This window comes from Strongyloides ratti, scaffold srae_scaffold0000002 (assembly GCF_001040885.1).
Source record: "Strongyloides ratti genome assembly S_ratti_ED321, scaffold srae_scaffold0000002".
Lineage (NCBI taxonomy): Eukaryota > Metazoa > Nematoda > Chromadorea > Rhabditida > Strongyloididae > Strongyloides > Strongyloides ratti.
Window position 1 is genome coordinate 252,837 of NW_020171520.1, and position 15,407 is coordinate 268,243.

General features: G+C 23.8%; 2 protein-coding genes across 2 annotated transcripts; one reads left to right on the forward strand and one right to left on the reverse strand.

Annotated features, from left to right (window-relative positions):
* Positions 1 to 1,365: 1,365 nt before the first annotated feature.
* SRAE_0000035200 (Homeobox protein homothorax) lies at positions 1,366 to 11,386 on the forward strand (the record flags this gene model as incomplete). Its single annotated transcript, XM_024646231.1, has 8 exons — positions 1,366 to 1,815; positions 5,052 to 5,504; positions 5,559 to 5,609; positions 5,799 to 6,053; positions 6,543 to 6,795; positions 8,746 to 8,927; positions 9,787 to 9,863; positions 10,969 to 11,386. The coding sequence occupies 8 exons, from the start codon at positions 1,366 to 1,368 to the stop codon at positions 11,384 to 11,386; spliced, it is 2,139 nt and encodes a 712-aa protein (XP_024500434.1).
* A 1,516-nt stretch (positions 11,387 to 12,902) lies between these two features.
* On the reverse strand, positions 12,903 to 15,318 carry SRAE_0000035300 (Ankyrin repeat and Ankyrin repeat-containing domain-containing protein; the record flags this gene model as incomplete). The annotated part of the gene is made up of 3 exons (XM_024646232.1): positions 12,903 to 13,201; positions 13,244 to 15,185; positions 15,283 to 15,318. The coding sequence occupies 3 exons, from the start codon at positions 15,316 to 15,318 to the stop codon at positions 12,903 to 12,905; spliced, it is 2,277 nt and encodes a 758-aa protein (XP_024500435.1).
* Between the last annotated feature and the right edge of the window lie 89 nt (positions 15,319 to 15,407).

Genomic DNA, 15,407 nt, shown 5'->3' on the forward strand with positions numbered 1-15,407 from the left:
TTATGACGCTATTGTTATTATATACCCATTCTGAAAAGACTGTCTTGAAGCTTAGAAATTTAAGGATAAGCTTGTGAAATTTTATATCTTAATGAATAGAAGATTGTAAATGTTTTGACATTGTTATTATAAAAAAAAAGTTATCTATCAAAATAATGTATAGAGGTTATTTAAGTTTTTGTCAATACTTATATTATTTGTTGTATTTTATTGTGTTTTTATATACTGTTATTTAAAATATAATATTTTAAAAAAGATATTATTATTAAAAAAAAATAAATACTTAGTAATATTAATCATTTTATTGTAGTATTATTTAAATTAAAATACTATGAGACATTGTCCTTAAAGTCAATTTAATTAACATATAGTCATTAAGTATTATTTTTATATAGTGTTGACTTGAAAAGAATAACTACCTTTGTTATTTAATATCATTACTCTATCATTTCCTGCTGTTATAGTTAAAATTATTTTACCATTACATTTTGATGAACAGACAAAACCTCTTTAAAAACACTTAAAACGATTAAAGAAGTTATGGTATTTCTAAAGTTTTCCGCTATATAATGTGTATTAGAATTGGAAGCAATACTTTGATCATGTATAGTATTATTAACTTCAATTACATCATCCGGATAAACAGACTGTTGAATATTTGAAATTTATCTTTCAGTTGACTGCATATGGATACGATAATCTATAATGATATTTACTTTATGCAACATTATCCTAATAAAGTCCCGCAACAGATGCAAACATTTCAACACCTTATAACAGTAAATCAAATGAAATAAATAAATATAATAAAATAATTAGTATTAAAACAATTAATGATTTTATATATTATAAACATTTCTATATTTTTTTTTTCTTTTTACAAAAAAAAAATAAGTAGTTATTATATGTATTGGTAATGTTTGTATCTAAGAATGAGATATCTTTTACTTACATGGATTATCACATTATTATATTTAAATGTCATTATTTTATAATGTGATTATATAGCTTATTATCAAATAGATACTTTAAGGTTAAAGTACAAAAAAAACTTAAAAAATGTTCACTCGGAATTACCATGGTTAAGACTTTTTTTTTGTAATCATTTACATTTTTGTTCTTTAAAGTTATTTTTTATATTATAAAATGAAACATTATTATTGGATAATAAATCTTTTTACATGATAAAACATATTTCCATACAATTTATTATTCTATCTGCTGTCATTATTTTTTATCAACCTATTTTTTTACACCATCAATATTACACGTTTTACTCATTAATTCGTTTTCATTAATCTTCATTGATTGACAAGCAATTTCAATCTTAATTTGTAATAATCATTATATTTTAGAATTATAAATATGACAGTTGAAAATTTTTTAAATACTATACAAAATTCTAACACATTCAATACATCCCAATCAACACCAAACGAGTTAAATTCTCTAGATTATTCAGCATGGTCTCAGGCGAATTATTTTAATTCATTCTTACTTTCTAATACAACTCAATCTCTTATCTATCCATCTTCCCAACAACAATCTTCTTTTCATTCAAATATCATTTTCCCAGAAGAAACTGAATCTTTAGAAACTTCTAATACAATTGATAAAGATGTATATAAAGAAGAAAATAGCAACCAAACATCAATAGAAAAAAATTGTGATGTCAAAAATGTTATGTCAAAAAATAATGATGACAAAAATGATACAAAAATGTTATTAGAAACTGGATGTATTAAAACAAAATACAATGATTTATCCATCAATCTTGCCGTAGAAAATTTTAAAACTTCTTCACAAAATGATCAGGTAACTTTTATGTTATATATATTAGTATTTCTATAAATAGGATATCTTTGTTAGAAAATTTCATTGTTTATTATTAAAAAAAAAAAAAAAATAGTTCTTATAGAATGTTAAACTACTATCATGAAAATTTTTGTTTTCTTTTCTCACTTTATATATATTATCCTTATTTCCTTAAAAATAATCTAGTATACATATACATTTTGTATTATATATTTATATTTAATGCAGTAATATATATATATATATATATTTGGTTTTTACATTTAAATGTAGAGAAGCATCACAGCTCTATAAACATCACTAATATTATAGTATAAAGGGACAACATAATATTGAAAGAGGAGACAGACAATAATCTTTCTATACTAGTGGTGCGCAACCACGCCTTTTACGAAACTCTTCATCCAATAATGAAAGTTGCTATTAAGGAGGGAAGTATCTTTGGTAACTGTGAGATCCGCCTTGTCCCGAAGGCAGGCGCTCACACGGACATGTGTCACATCGGCATCAGAAGAATCATCACGTCCTTATTTCTTTGTCTTTTTAAAACTCTTAGGCAATTTCTTATACGTACATGTAAATGTTATCAAAAGCTTCAATACATGCCATCTTTTTTTTTTTACTTAATATTTTATCGCATCCTGTGGTATCTTCCTCTAGTTCTTTACTTCTATCTCTATCTGAAGTACATTACATTCGGCCGCACCATCCTAAACCTTTAGTCAAAAGTTGGCAAAAAAAAAAATTGACAGGAGTAAATGAATGGAATGTTATGTCAATTACTATTGCTATATTTTCTTTCCATTTTAAACTAGGGTTAGTATAAAAAATAATTTTATAGATGAAGACATAAGAAAAGGAATGTTGATTGTGATATGACAAGAATAATCGTTCTATCTTCTATACCTTTCATATTATTAAACGTACTTATCAGCTTTTTTGCCAACAACTGACAAACTGTGATCACTTATTTCAAATTTACTTCTTATTTTTAGCTAATAGATAATGTTTTAAACTTACCTATCTTTTTATTTTTATACCAATTTATCATTAATATATATTGTTAACTAATTTATTACTTTTCATCATCCATTGATTTGATTTCATTAAAAAGCTACTATTTGGAACATTATTTGTTAATATATATTATATGACACATCACATGAATATCTTTTTATCTTAAAAGATATCTAAATAATTATAAGTGATATATATTTCATCATCAATCTTGATAATGTGCCCTTTCATAGTTATTAACATTTAACAACCACATTATAAAATTAATTTTTTTTAATGTAATATTTGTCAATCATTTTGTTAAATAGCTATTACTTATGTCAAATTAATATGATGCAATATATCTTTACAACGCCTTCACGGGTTTATAATAATTTAATGTTTTTTTAACGATTAATATTTTCTAAAAACCACCATAGTGGTTTTTTTAAACTAATCATTAATCGTAAAAATCATATGTACTTATAGCAGTAATTATTAATTGAAGCTGTTACGCTTATCTTAGCTTACCTTTTTATTTGTTTCAACAATCATTACTTAAAAATATTATTACTTTATTCATTTTTAGTCATTTAATTCTCTCTGATATATTAATATGTATCAAAAAGTTTATTCTGTTATAAGTTTGATTTTTTAATGTTATAATAATTTACATATATATATTTATCAAAAAAAAAGTATTATATTAATATTTTTTTTTTTAGTTAGATAGAAATCATATTTTTTTTTATAATATAAATGTAATTTATAATAAATAAAAATTACTTATATAGTAAACACCACGTAATTGATTGTAATTTAGAAAAGAATTTTGATTTATTAAATTACCAAGTTATTTAAATATAATTTTATTAATTTATTTTTAGGACTAATGAAAATCTTATAATATTATATTATACGTATATTATATTATATTATTTAAAGATTATATATTTTTACATGAAAAAAAATTATTGTTTCAATAGAAAATCTAACTTCTATATAGTATTGATATTTTATAACCTAAAAAAATATTTATAACATAGAGAAATATTTTATAAAGAAAAAAAAATATTATTAAAAAAAATATATATATAAAATAATAGTAAATTATTTTTATTCTAAAGATAAAATTAAACGATATTATAATATAAATTTACAGTATTTGGATTAAATTATTTACATATGTCTATTTATTTTTTTTTAAAGTGAAATTTCCGTTTCTGATTATTAATTTGTTAAACAATATTACTTAATATTTTTTTAGATAGTTACCAAAAGCTTCAAAATTTGCTACTAACAAACACCTTATAATTATTTGGTTTGTTTGTATAAGTATTTGTTTTGTTTCTAACTTTCAACGAACATACGAGTATTGTGGAAGTATAGACATTAAACACGATTTGCCAGCATGTCTCAAGGGGTTAGTTATTTTTTTTTTTTTTACCATAAACTTTTTAAAAAGAAAAAGATTATATCAGGATTGCAATTGCATTAATCCTATTTTTATATAAATGTACATTTTTATGATGTGTCAAAGGGAAAAAAAAAATTTTTTTTTTTTTTGTAGTTTATAAATATATTAAAAAGAAAATTAGGTGTCGCATCGTTTAATTCTATTATTCACATAAAAAGTTTTAGATATTCAATTTTGAAACTGGTATATTGTGAATAGGTTAATAGAAAATGTCTAATCTTATAATATAATCTAAAACAATCTTAGAACGTTTACCTATTATGTCACACTTTAATTTTATCAAAAAATGTTTTGTATAGCCAAATAGATTATAAATGATCAATAATTTTTAAAATTATACATATATATATATTTTCTTTTTTAACGACAGCCCACTATAAATATCACTTTCCCTCATGACAAAAATGATTGCACACAATAAATTTTTTTTTTTATTTTATTTTTTTCTCTTTTAATATAAATACTTATTGTAATAAATCTTGTCCCTGTCTTTAGGCATAATTTATGAGTTTAAAATAGTATTCGTAAATTAAAAGTACTCTATTCAAGAGTAGCGGCTGTTAATTAGCATATCCATATTTTTGCGCACCATTTTTCTTTTCGGTACTTATTTTAAAGTTATAATATTAAGAATACTACTGACCATGAGAAAGGATAAGCTTTTAAAATATTTTACATTTAAATTTAATATATAATACACATTAATATATTTTTATCTTAAAATTAAATTTTTTTTTTTTTTCAATCTATTAATTTCTTTTAGCAATACTCAGCGGATGCAGGTTATCCTCCCTCAAATAGTGGACCTTCTTCCGAAATGTATGGATCTGGTGTGCCGTCAGTAGATCCTTCATCTCAACAAACACATACAAATTTTTTTCAAAATCAAATGGTCCCACCTTCATCTGTTGGTTCTGGAATGCCTTATGGTAATACAAATCAACAACAAGGAATTATGATGCCAAATACTCCTCTTGATGAACAAATGAAACGTGATAAAGAAGCTATATATGGTCATCCATTATTTCCTCTTCTAACATGTCTTTTTGAAAAATGTGAATTAGCTACATGTACACCTAGGGATTGTATGCGTGATGGAAGTCAATCTAATGATGTCTGTTCATCAGCATCATTTAAAGATGATTTAATGGAATTTTCAAAAATGATTCAAACTAAAAAACCATATTATCAACCTAATCCGGAACTTGATAATTTGGTAAATTTTTTTATATTTTTATTTTAATTATTATTAATAATATTTTTTTTATAGATGCTTCAAGCTATACAAGTGTTGCGATTTCATTTACTAGAATTAGAAAAGGTAAGATTATAATATCAAAAATATTTTATTGTTATCATAAAATTCTTTTTCATTGAGTTTTTTTTTAACTAGAACATTAAAAATAATTGACATTTTCTTATCTAAAATTTATACATATATAATATTAGATATAAATATAAAAATAGATAAGCTCTTTATTACTTTACTTTAAATGATACATATTTTTAGGTACATGAATTATGTGATAATTTTTGTCTTCGTTATGTTACATGTTTAAAAGGAAAAATGCCAATGGATATTGTTGGAGATGAAAGGTCTTCATCAACACAGCCTTCAATTTCACCTGCTACAACACAAGGTTGTTCAAGTCCAGCAAATATTCCAACACCATTATCACATCAACCTATGTCAAATAATCCAAGTTATTATAATCCAGGATCTAATACTAATAATGATAGCAGTACAACAAATACTTCACATGAGGTATGTTTTATTTAGTAATATTATAAAAAAAAAAAATACTATACTTAGATATAATATTAACTAATTTTAATATTGATTAAAATAATATATACATATATGACTCTTTTTTTTTATAATATTTAATTAATTTTTTTTATTTATTGTTAAGTAATAATATTTTTATACAAAACAACAGGTTTATATATAAATCTTATTGTTGTTAACTTGTTTAAAATATATATAAATTTTGCCGTCTTTAATACAATAAAAGTACAATTTTATATATATGTTTTGCCGATATATATATGTATATATTTATATATAAAAGCTTGTGAAATGGATACTTCAATATACTTAGTATATTACTTAAGTGGAATATAATAATTTTACAATTAATCATTAAGACAATTTCTATTGTCGGTTAAATCTTTTTATTATTGTTATATATTTTAAAAACAAAAAGAAAATAATACTTTAAAATTTATTATTATTTATTTATTATTATTATAGGTACCAGCTTCTGGATCATCGGGGTTTCATGAATTAACTAATCAACATGTAAAACAAGAACACCCTTTAGTGATGGGCGGGACGCCAGCTAATATTTCTATGCAGCATGCCGGTGGCGCCCCACAGCCTTCATCTCAAAACGGCAACTCTCCGAATTCAGGAATAGTAAATAATTCAAATACACAGTCCGGAAGTAGTACGATCTCAACAACTCCATCAACAACGGGAAATAATGATGCACCTAGTGAAACAGGTGAGTTTTTTAAAGCTTCACTAAGATAATGAATGAATACAAAAATATTATAAAAATAGATTTTGTCTTATATATCTTTTGATTAATATATTTTAATTAAATAATATATATGTATAAAATAATTAGTTATATATATATATAAAAAAAAAACTACTACTACATACATATAGTACAGTAAGCATAGATAATGTTTATCATTAAATCTTTTAATACCACAACTTTTGTGAAATTTTGTCCCTGTGGAAAATTATTTATTAAGAAAAGGAAAGACAAATATCTTTACAAAATATTGGAAGGAAGTGGGCAATTAAAGGTTTCTCTCGGGGGAAACAAAAAAGTACCTCACGACATAAGATTCATCAGATAGCGCAGTTTTGAGCAAATATTTACAAAGTATATCTTTAATGACAGTTTTACAGTAAACTAATTAGAGTTACTGACAGTGATTGGCACACTAGCACACAATAGGTTGAAAATTCTTCATAACTTTTTCTTAACAATAAACATTTATCTCATTGTCCACAAATTTGATCATATTTAATTATTTAAATACCTCTTTAGCATGCTAGTACTTTAATTAGAAATTTCCTATTATATACCATTCATATATATATATAATATATATATATTTCTTTTTTTTTTCTATATATTTCTTTTTTTTTTTTATTTAAAATTTTTGTTTGATTAACTATGCCATTCTGTGAAGCGTATCCAAAATAAAATAATAATGTATCGTTTGATAATCCATCATTGTCACTGATTCCCTCTCACCTAATCGAGTGCTTCATGGATGAATGGTTTTTAATGTTACAACACTGGGGGCTTATTGGATGTCGTCAGAATAACATCAGCTACAAATGCATTGGCTCTTTTTTGGTTGGCCAATTTTTCGCTACATTGAGCTTATTAATTAAAATACTGAATGTGACATTTTTGAGTGAAGGAGATGGAGCAGTTGAAAAGAACGTTTACCAAAATAAGAGAACCAATATGAATAAACTCCAGCTTCATAATTTAATTCATTACTATCATTCTGTCGTGTTTGTTAATATTTTTTTTTCAGTCCATCTCATCATTTCGTCTTTTATTAATTTTAGTCCGTGTTTATTAAAATTATATATGTCACCAAATTACGCTATTTGTAGGCCTTATTGAATATTGCTTAACAATTTTAAATATTGCTTGTTGGATGTGTTCTTTATTCTATTATATTGCTTTTGCAAATTTTAATTAATAATTATTTTTGACTAACAATTAAATGAGTGATTTGCTGATGTCCTCTGAAAGATCAATTAGTAATCCAAACATAATGCTTCAGCATTATGAAACGCATGTTTTATCACATCCAAGCGCTATGTACCCAACACATCAAAGTCATTATGATATGGTAACTGTCCCGCAAAATTCACTTGCACATAATGTTGACTTTCATAGTCAACAACTTTATACTGCTTCTATTCCTCAACAACAAAATTTTGAGTATGAATTTGAGAATCGAAGTATTCCTATGATGATGATATCGTCTTCTAATATCATTGAAGAGTCTTCAGGCTTATCGCCTCAATCTACTGAGTCCAGTGAAGTGCCTACGACATCACAATTGTCACAGTCATCATCTAACAATATTAATAATTGTTCATCATCGCCTTCTAACACTGAAACATCATCAACTACACTTTCCAAAAGTTCCACTTCTTCACGAAAGCGTGGTTGTTTTCCAAAACACGCTACAAATGCAATGAAGAATTGGCTTTTTAAAAATTTAATGGTGAGTTTTGTAGTAATTTTTTTTTTATAATAATATACATGTGTCTATGTCTTGCTTACACTTTATGCACTTCAACGTGGGTTTGGGATTATTTTGGATAGTGAAAATTACACGTATTCATTCATTATCTAGCTGTTAGCTTAGCTTCTTCTTTTCAATAACTCCATGATTTTATTCTTTAGGCGACGATGGTCTTTCTGTTTGTGATTCATTAAATGGTGACGGTCGAGAATCTGTCTCTAGTGAGGGTAACAGTAATTCACAGACGAATGGCTCAAATGGAAATGGGAAAAGAAAAGTACCAAAAGTGTTTTCAAAAGAAGCTATAACTAAATTTAGAGCTTGGTTATTCCAAAACTTAACGGTTCGTTTTAACAATAATGATTTTCACATTTTTACAATGTATTAGTTTATGAGAAATTATTTAGTTACAACATTTCTGCTTCTTATCTTTTGTAACATAGGTTAAGGGTTATAATCGCCGTTCAATTATCCAAGTATAAAGGTCATTCTTTGGCACAAATAAATATATTTTGATTTATTACACATTTTATTAAGTACCTACTAAGTGTGCCAAAATGAGTATCTTTTATTTTTAAAGATTATTAAACATAACGGCATATGGATCTGTTTTGTTACAACGACCAGTCTTTTTCTTTATAACAGAATTTACAATCACTGATCATCAATAAGTTTATCAATCATTTTCAATCTATATCTGACAGAATATACATATAATATCTCTTCTAGTAACAAATAGATTAAAACATATGAATAATTTAATTTGATTAGGGACCAGAAAATATTATAACAATTATTATTATTATATATATATATTCTTTGTTTATAGAATATTCTTTAAAAACTTATTTATTTTATAATAACGAGTTATATATATATAATGATCTAATTTTAATACAATATAACAAAAATTGTTCAAATTTTATATTTGATACAAGATAACTTAAAAGTCTTTGCGCCAAAAGTCATTTATCAAGGGATGCCTTACCATGATAGAGCATGACTGCTTTAAATGATGGATGACTTTTTTTATATAAATAAAATATTTTACTCAATATAAAAAGATAAATGAGAAAAATATTTGAGGGATTGAGACAAGTTTGGGAGTTAAAAATTAAATATGACTTTGATTAAAAAAAAAAAAATTATTACATTCATTTTTCTCATAATTTATTTATTTAAAATTAATTAAATTGTTTTAGCATCCATACCCTTCTGAGGAACAAAAAAGACAATTGGCTAATGATACAGGACTTACTATTTTACAAGTAAACAACTGGTAAGTTTTTTTTTTTATTTTAAATAACATTTTAAAATAAATTAAAACAAAATAATTTATTTATCTATTACTACCGTTATACTTTCTTTCTTTTTTTTTTTTTTGCCTAACAACCTCACATAGGGATATGGTAACAATTAAATAGAATAGTCATCTTTGTAAAGTTCTTATTCGTTGTATACGCACACATTCAGTTATTGCTTTAAACAGCCTTGAAAATGATGGATTGGTACAGCTGGTTAGGTTGACATGTACTAATGTTATTGAATTTGATGTACTAAAATATTGAACTTAACAATGCATGTGTTAGGGTTTGTCTTATTTTAGAAGTAAAAGCTTTTTTTAAAAAAAAAAAAGAAGAAACAATTAAAATTGGAGGTAAAAAAAAAATAAACATTTGATCTTTATCGAGTAACAAAGACATCTGGTAAAGTGATGATTTCAATAATATCTCCATGTCCATATATTCATATCTCATTCATCAAAATGATTAGATAATTATAGGTTTTTGGGACAGATGAGTTTATTTTAGATAGTTAACTTTTTTTTTTCTCCTGCATAATTATCTTTTATCATATTTCGATGTATGTTAACTGTCAGTTATCATATAATAGTTTTTCTTAATACTATTAATTAATTTCATCATTACGTATTTTAAAAGCACGTGTGTGAGACTTTTGTGTGCAACATTTAATACATATTTTAAAGTATATACTAAAAGCTTTTACAAATTATAATTTATGATCTGATGTTGCAATCAAAAAAAGCTATAAAAAAGACAAAATTTTACGAATTTATGAGAATTATTTTAACAGATAAAGTTACAAATATTTTTATTAACCATACATAAATTGAATCATAATAACACTGTAACAGGTTTATGGTAGCTTATTATCTAGTTACTTAAATAGTGTTATCTTTAAATAAATCATTCGAGACCGGTTTCAAATTTATAGAAAAAAGAATATATTTTGTTGGCGTTTTATTATCTGTTAAATTATCATTACTTTTATATATATTAAGGGGTTTATAAATAAAAATTTAAATAAATATATAATATTATATTATATAATAAAATATATATATATATATATTTTATTTATAGGTTTATAAATGCAAGACGTAGAATAGTACAACCAATGATAGATCAAAATAATCGTGCTGGTCGGTCACCTCATGTTAATGTTTTTAAAAATCGTAGAAGAAAAAGTAGTGGACAATCTCCTGGTCCATCTCCAGATCTTATTTCAAATCCATCATCAAACTATTCACCTGAAAACGGGCAAAATCCTCAATTAATTCCTCAAATGGGACTTCAAACGGCATACAATACAGCTAATGGAATGTTTTCTGCGACTCCATACACATCTACAATGCCTTCTTTCAATCCTACTTTTACATCACAAGTATTTATGCCTAATGCTATGATGAATCCATATACAATGCCTCAACAAGCTATGAGTCAAAATTTTATTGATCCTTTTCAAATAAATAATGGGCAAACTACAATACATAGAGAATAATAGTGTAATTACACATGAAATACATATTTAATTGTAACGCTATTTTTATTTTTAAGAGAGCAGAATATTAAATATAATAATTGAGAAGCACTCTTAACAACTCGAGCTTTATAAAACTTAATATTAAAATAGCATCTTTACACATTTTTTTTCATTTTTTTTTAGTAGTTAGAAAGCGTTGTATGAGAATAATATGTTTGTTGATGTTTTTAAATAAAGTATTTACTTTTCATTTTTAAATAAATTTGTATTTATAATATTAAAAATAAGCTATATTATGTATATATATATGTATAAATTATAGTTATATATAAAAAATTCTATTCATAAAATTAAAAAATAATTAATTGTTATACTATAATTTTATATATAACAAATTAAGCTTTAAAAGTTTTAATAATATTTACATATTTTATTTTAGTTCATTTTTAAAATTAATATACAAAAAAAAAACATGTAAATTGGTTTATGATGTTTCTTCTTAAAAATTTAAACAAAATCATTAAAATATTTTTTTGAAAATTATCAAAGACACATTACAAATATATATTGTCATATATTATAAAACTTTTTTTTTTATAATATATAATATAATTTAATAAATTGTGCTTTACAAAAAAATGTGAACTTTGTGTAAGGTACAAATAATAAACTTGTGTAATTTTATTTAAATTAAAAGTTTATTATATTATCAGCAGTTATTATTATTATTATAAATGATAATTTTTATTGTTAATTTATTACTTTGTTAAAACTTGAAAAAAAATTTATGTGTTTAAACTTTTAAGATATAAAACTAAATAAAAATATAATTTTCTTTACTTTAACATAAAGAAGATAATTAACAGAAATAACCTATAAATTTATTAAATTTAAATTTTACATAAAACATTTTTATAATAAAATTTTTTATTTTAAACAAAGAAAAAGAATCTACCGACAAGACATTAATAAAGAAAAAAAAAATTTAGATAAATAATATCTTTCTCTAATTTTACAAATAGAGACTATAAAGATAATTTTATAAAAAAAAAACCTATAAATAATATATGTAGTTGTATTTAAATTTTTTAATTAAAAAAGTACAATAGTATTTATGTATATTCATTACAAAATAGTCATTTTAAAAATAAAAAAGATTCATCTATCTTTTTGACATTTTGGAAACAAAGAACAATATTAATTAAACTTCTTAAATTATTAAGAAATTAGAAATTTATTGTTATATTTCTATTTCTTACTATTAAAAAGTTAAATCACTTTATAATTGTATATATGACATATGACATCCATCAAATTGATAATATTATCAAATAATTTAAAATTTAAATTAATTTTTAAATTTTTTAAAATATATTTAAATTTTGAAATAAAAATTTGACTATAAGTAAAAAATTTATAGTATTAAAAAAGTTTTATCTCAAATATTTTATTAACTTTATTTTTTAATTTATATTATTATTATAAGAATAATTAATATTAAATTAAAATAACAAAAGAAAAGTTTATAAAAAATTTATAAATTTTCCTTTATTTTTTTTTCTTTATTACAAACACAACTCTTTTTAGTTTTTTTATTATTTTTGGATAATGGAAGACGATTATGTGGTAGGTAGGCATTTCCAATGGATGATAATGATGCTGTGGAGTATATTCTTCCCAATTCACGAATTTTATCATTTAATGGTGTGGCATTTCTTATTTTTGATTCAAATGTTATTCCAGCAGCCTTATTTCCAGCATTATTCCTTACCACATTTTGGATTCGTTCCCTCTCCTCAAGATATAATACTTTTAATTGATCTGTAAGGGATTCTAACATTAGATTAATATACTTTTAAAATAATTTTAACATACCATATAAAAATTTTTCCCAAGAATAAAATGTTGTAAATTTAAATTGTTCCACTGGTAATTTATGCATTTTACAAAAATTTTCTATCAATGTTTTAACTAATGTTTTTTCCTGAACTTTTCCATATTGTAATTGTGTCTTTTTTAAATGTGTTAATTCATCAAAAATAGCTTTTTCATGTAAAATTTTTGCTTCTTTCTCATATTTTGGAAGTCTTTTATTTCCTGTTTTATTTTCATAATCAACTAATAAGTCATAGTCACTTTTTCGATCATCTTCATCAGTTTTTTTATTTAATTTTTCGTCTCTTTCTTTTTTTGTAAGTGATACACGATTTTTAGGACTATTAAATGTTTGACATCCTTTTGATATTTTTTCTATCATTTCTGGACTTTCATCACTAATTCCTTCTTCTGCTTTTTTAATACATTCATTTTCATCTTCACTAATATCAGCTATATGTTTTGCATGTTTTATTGAATCATCTACAAGTTTTTTTGTTAAAAATTCAGCTATTTCTGAATTGTAACTATTTAATGAACTTGTATTTGAATTTTTTTTATTAAGAATATTTGAATTTGATATTAAAGAACGTAACTCCTCATTTTCTTCATCTTCTTTAGTTTTTTTATTTTCTTCACAATCATTATCAATATCACTACCACTATCATTGTCACCATCAATTGATTTTTCATCAACTGAATCTATACCATCACATTCTGCTAACAATTCTTTTACCTTACTATTTTGTCTTTCAATTGTTGCTTGAGAGGAACGGCGTATTTTTTCTGGCATGTCACTTGCTCTTCTTGCTCTATGAACAGTTCTTAAAAAATTAGCTACATCCTCATGATTTCGACTTTCTGCAATATCTAATGGTGTCATTAATTTATCTCCTCTCATCATAATACCATTATAATCTGCTCCTTTACTTGCTAAAAATACAACAATTTCCATATTTCCTGTAGCTGCTGCTATATGTAATGCACTTATACCTTGATTATTTACAGCTGAAATACATTCAACATTTTCTGTATATAAATATTCTACAACATCTTTACTACCACATTGTACAGCTTCATGAAATGGTAAATCACCATTATAATTTACCATACTAAATGAAGCACCATATTGTCTTAATAATTTTAATATTTGTAAATTTCCTTTAATTGCTGCACAATGTGATGGTGTTCTTAATCTATAATCTTGAACATTTGGATCTGCTTTATATTTTAATAATAATCTTGTACATTCAATATGACCAAATGCAGATGAATAATATAATGGTGTATCACCATTACGATCTCTTCCCTTTACTAACTTTCTATCTACAATTTTTAAAAGATATTCAAGTACATGCTCATGACCATGACTAGCGGCACAATGTAATAAATTTAGTTTATCTTTATCTATATGATGTTTATCTGCACCAGAACTTATAAGAAGTTTCAGTGCCTCTAAATTGCCTTGGGAGGTTGCCCAAGCAGCTGGAGTCCTTTTATCAATATCATAAAGATCGACTTCATTTCCTGTTCTTATAAGAAGATGAAGAATTGCTATATTTTTTTCCTCTGATATATCTTCAATTACAGTAGCATAATGTAATGGATATGCACCATATAAATCTGGTACATTAATAGATGCCCCTGCTTTTAATAACAATTGTAAAACTTCTAATTGTCCACAAACTACTGCCCAATGAACAATAGAATGTCTTTCATTATCATACTGGTCAACAGAAACACCATGATTATAAAAAAATTCAACTGCCATTAAATTACCATTAATTACTGCCATTGTAATAGGACTTTGCCCATTATTATCCATAGCATTAATAAGTGTCTTATCTTTAAGAAATATTTTTTCAATAATATCAACATCACTATTTGAGGCAGCATAATGAAGTGCAACTCTACCTTCAGAATCTTTTTTTCCAACATCTACCTTAAAAATATTTTAATATTTATAAAACTTTTTAAAATAAAAAATATACTTTTTAAGTGTTATAACACAACAATTATTATAATTATTAAAAATATACCTCGGAAAAATTATACGGCAATTTTAATTCTTCCATTGAAAATTATTCTTATAAATAAAGGAAATCTTTTGATAAAAAAATTTTTTTTTGTTTAAGAAATTACTAGTAGAATAAATGTTTTTAAT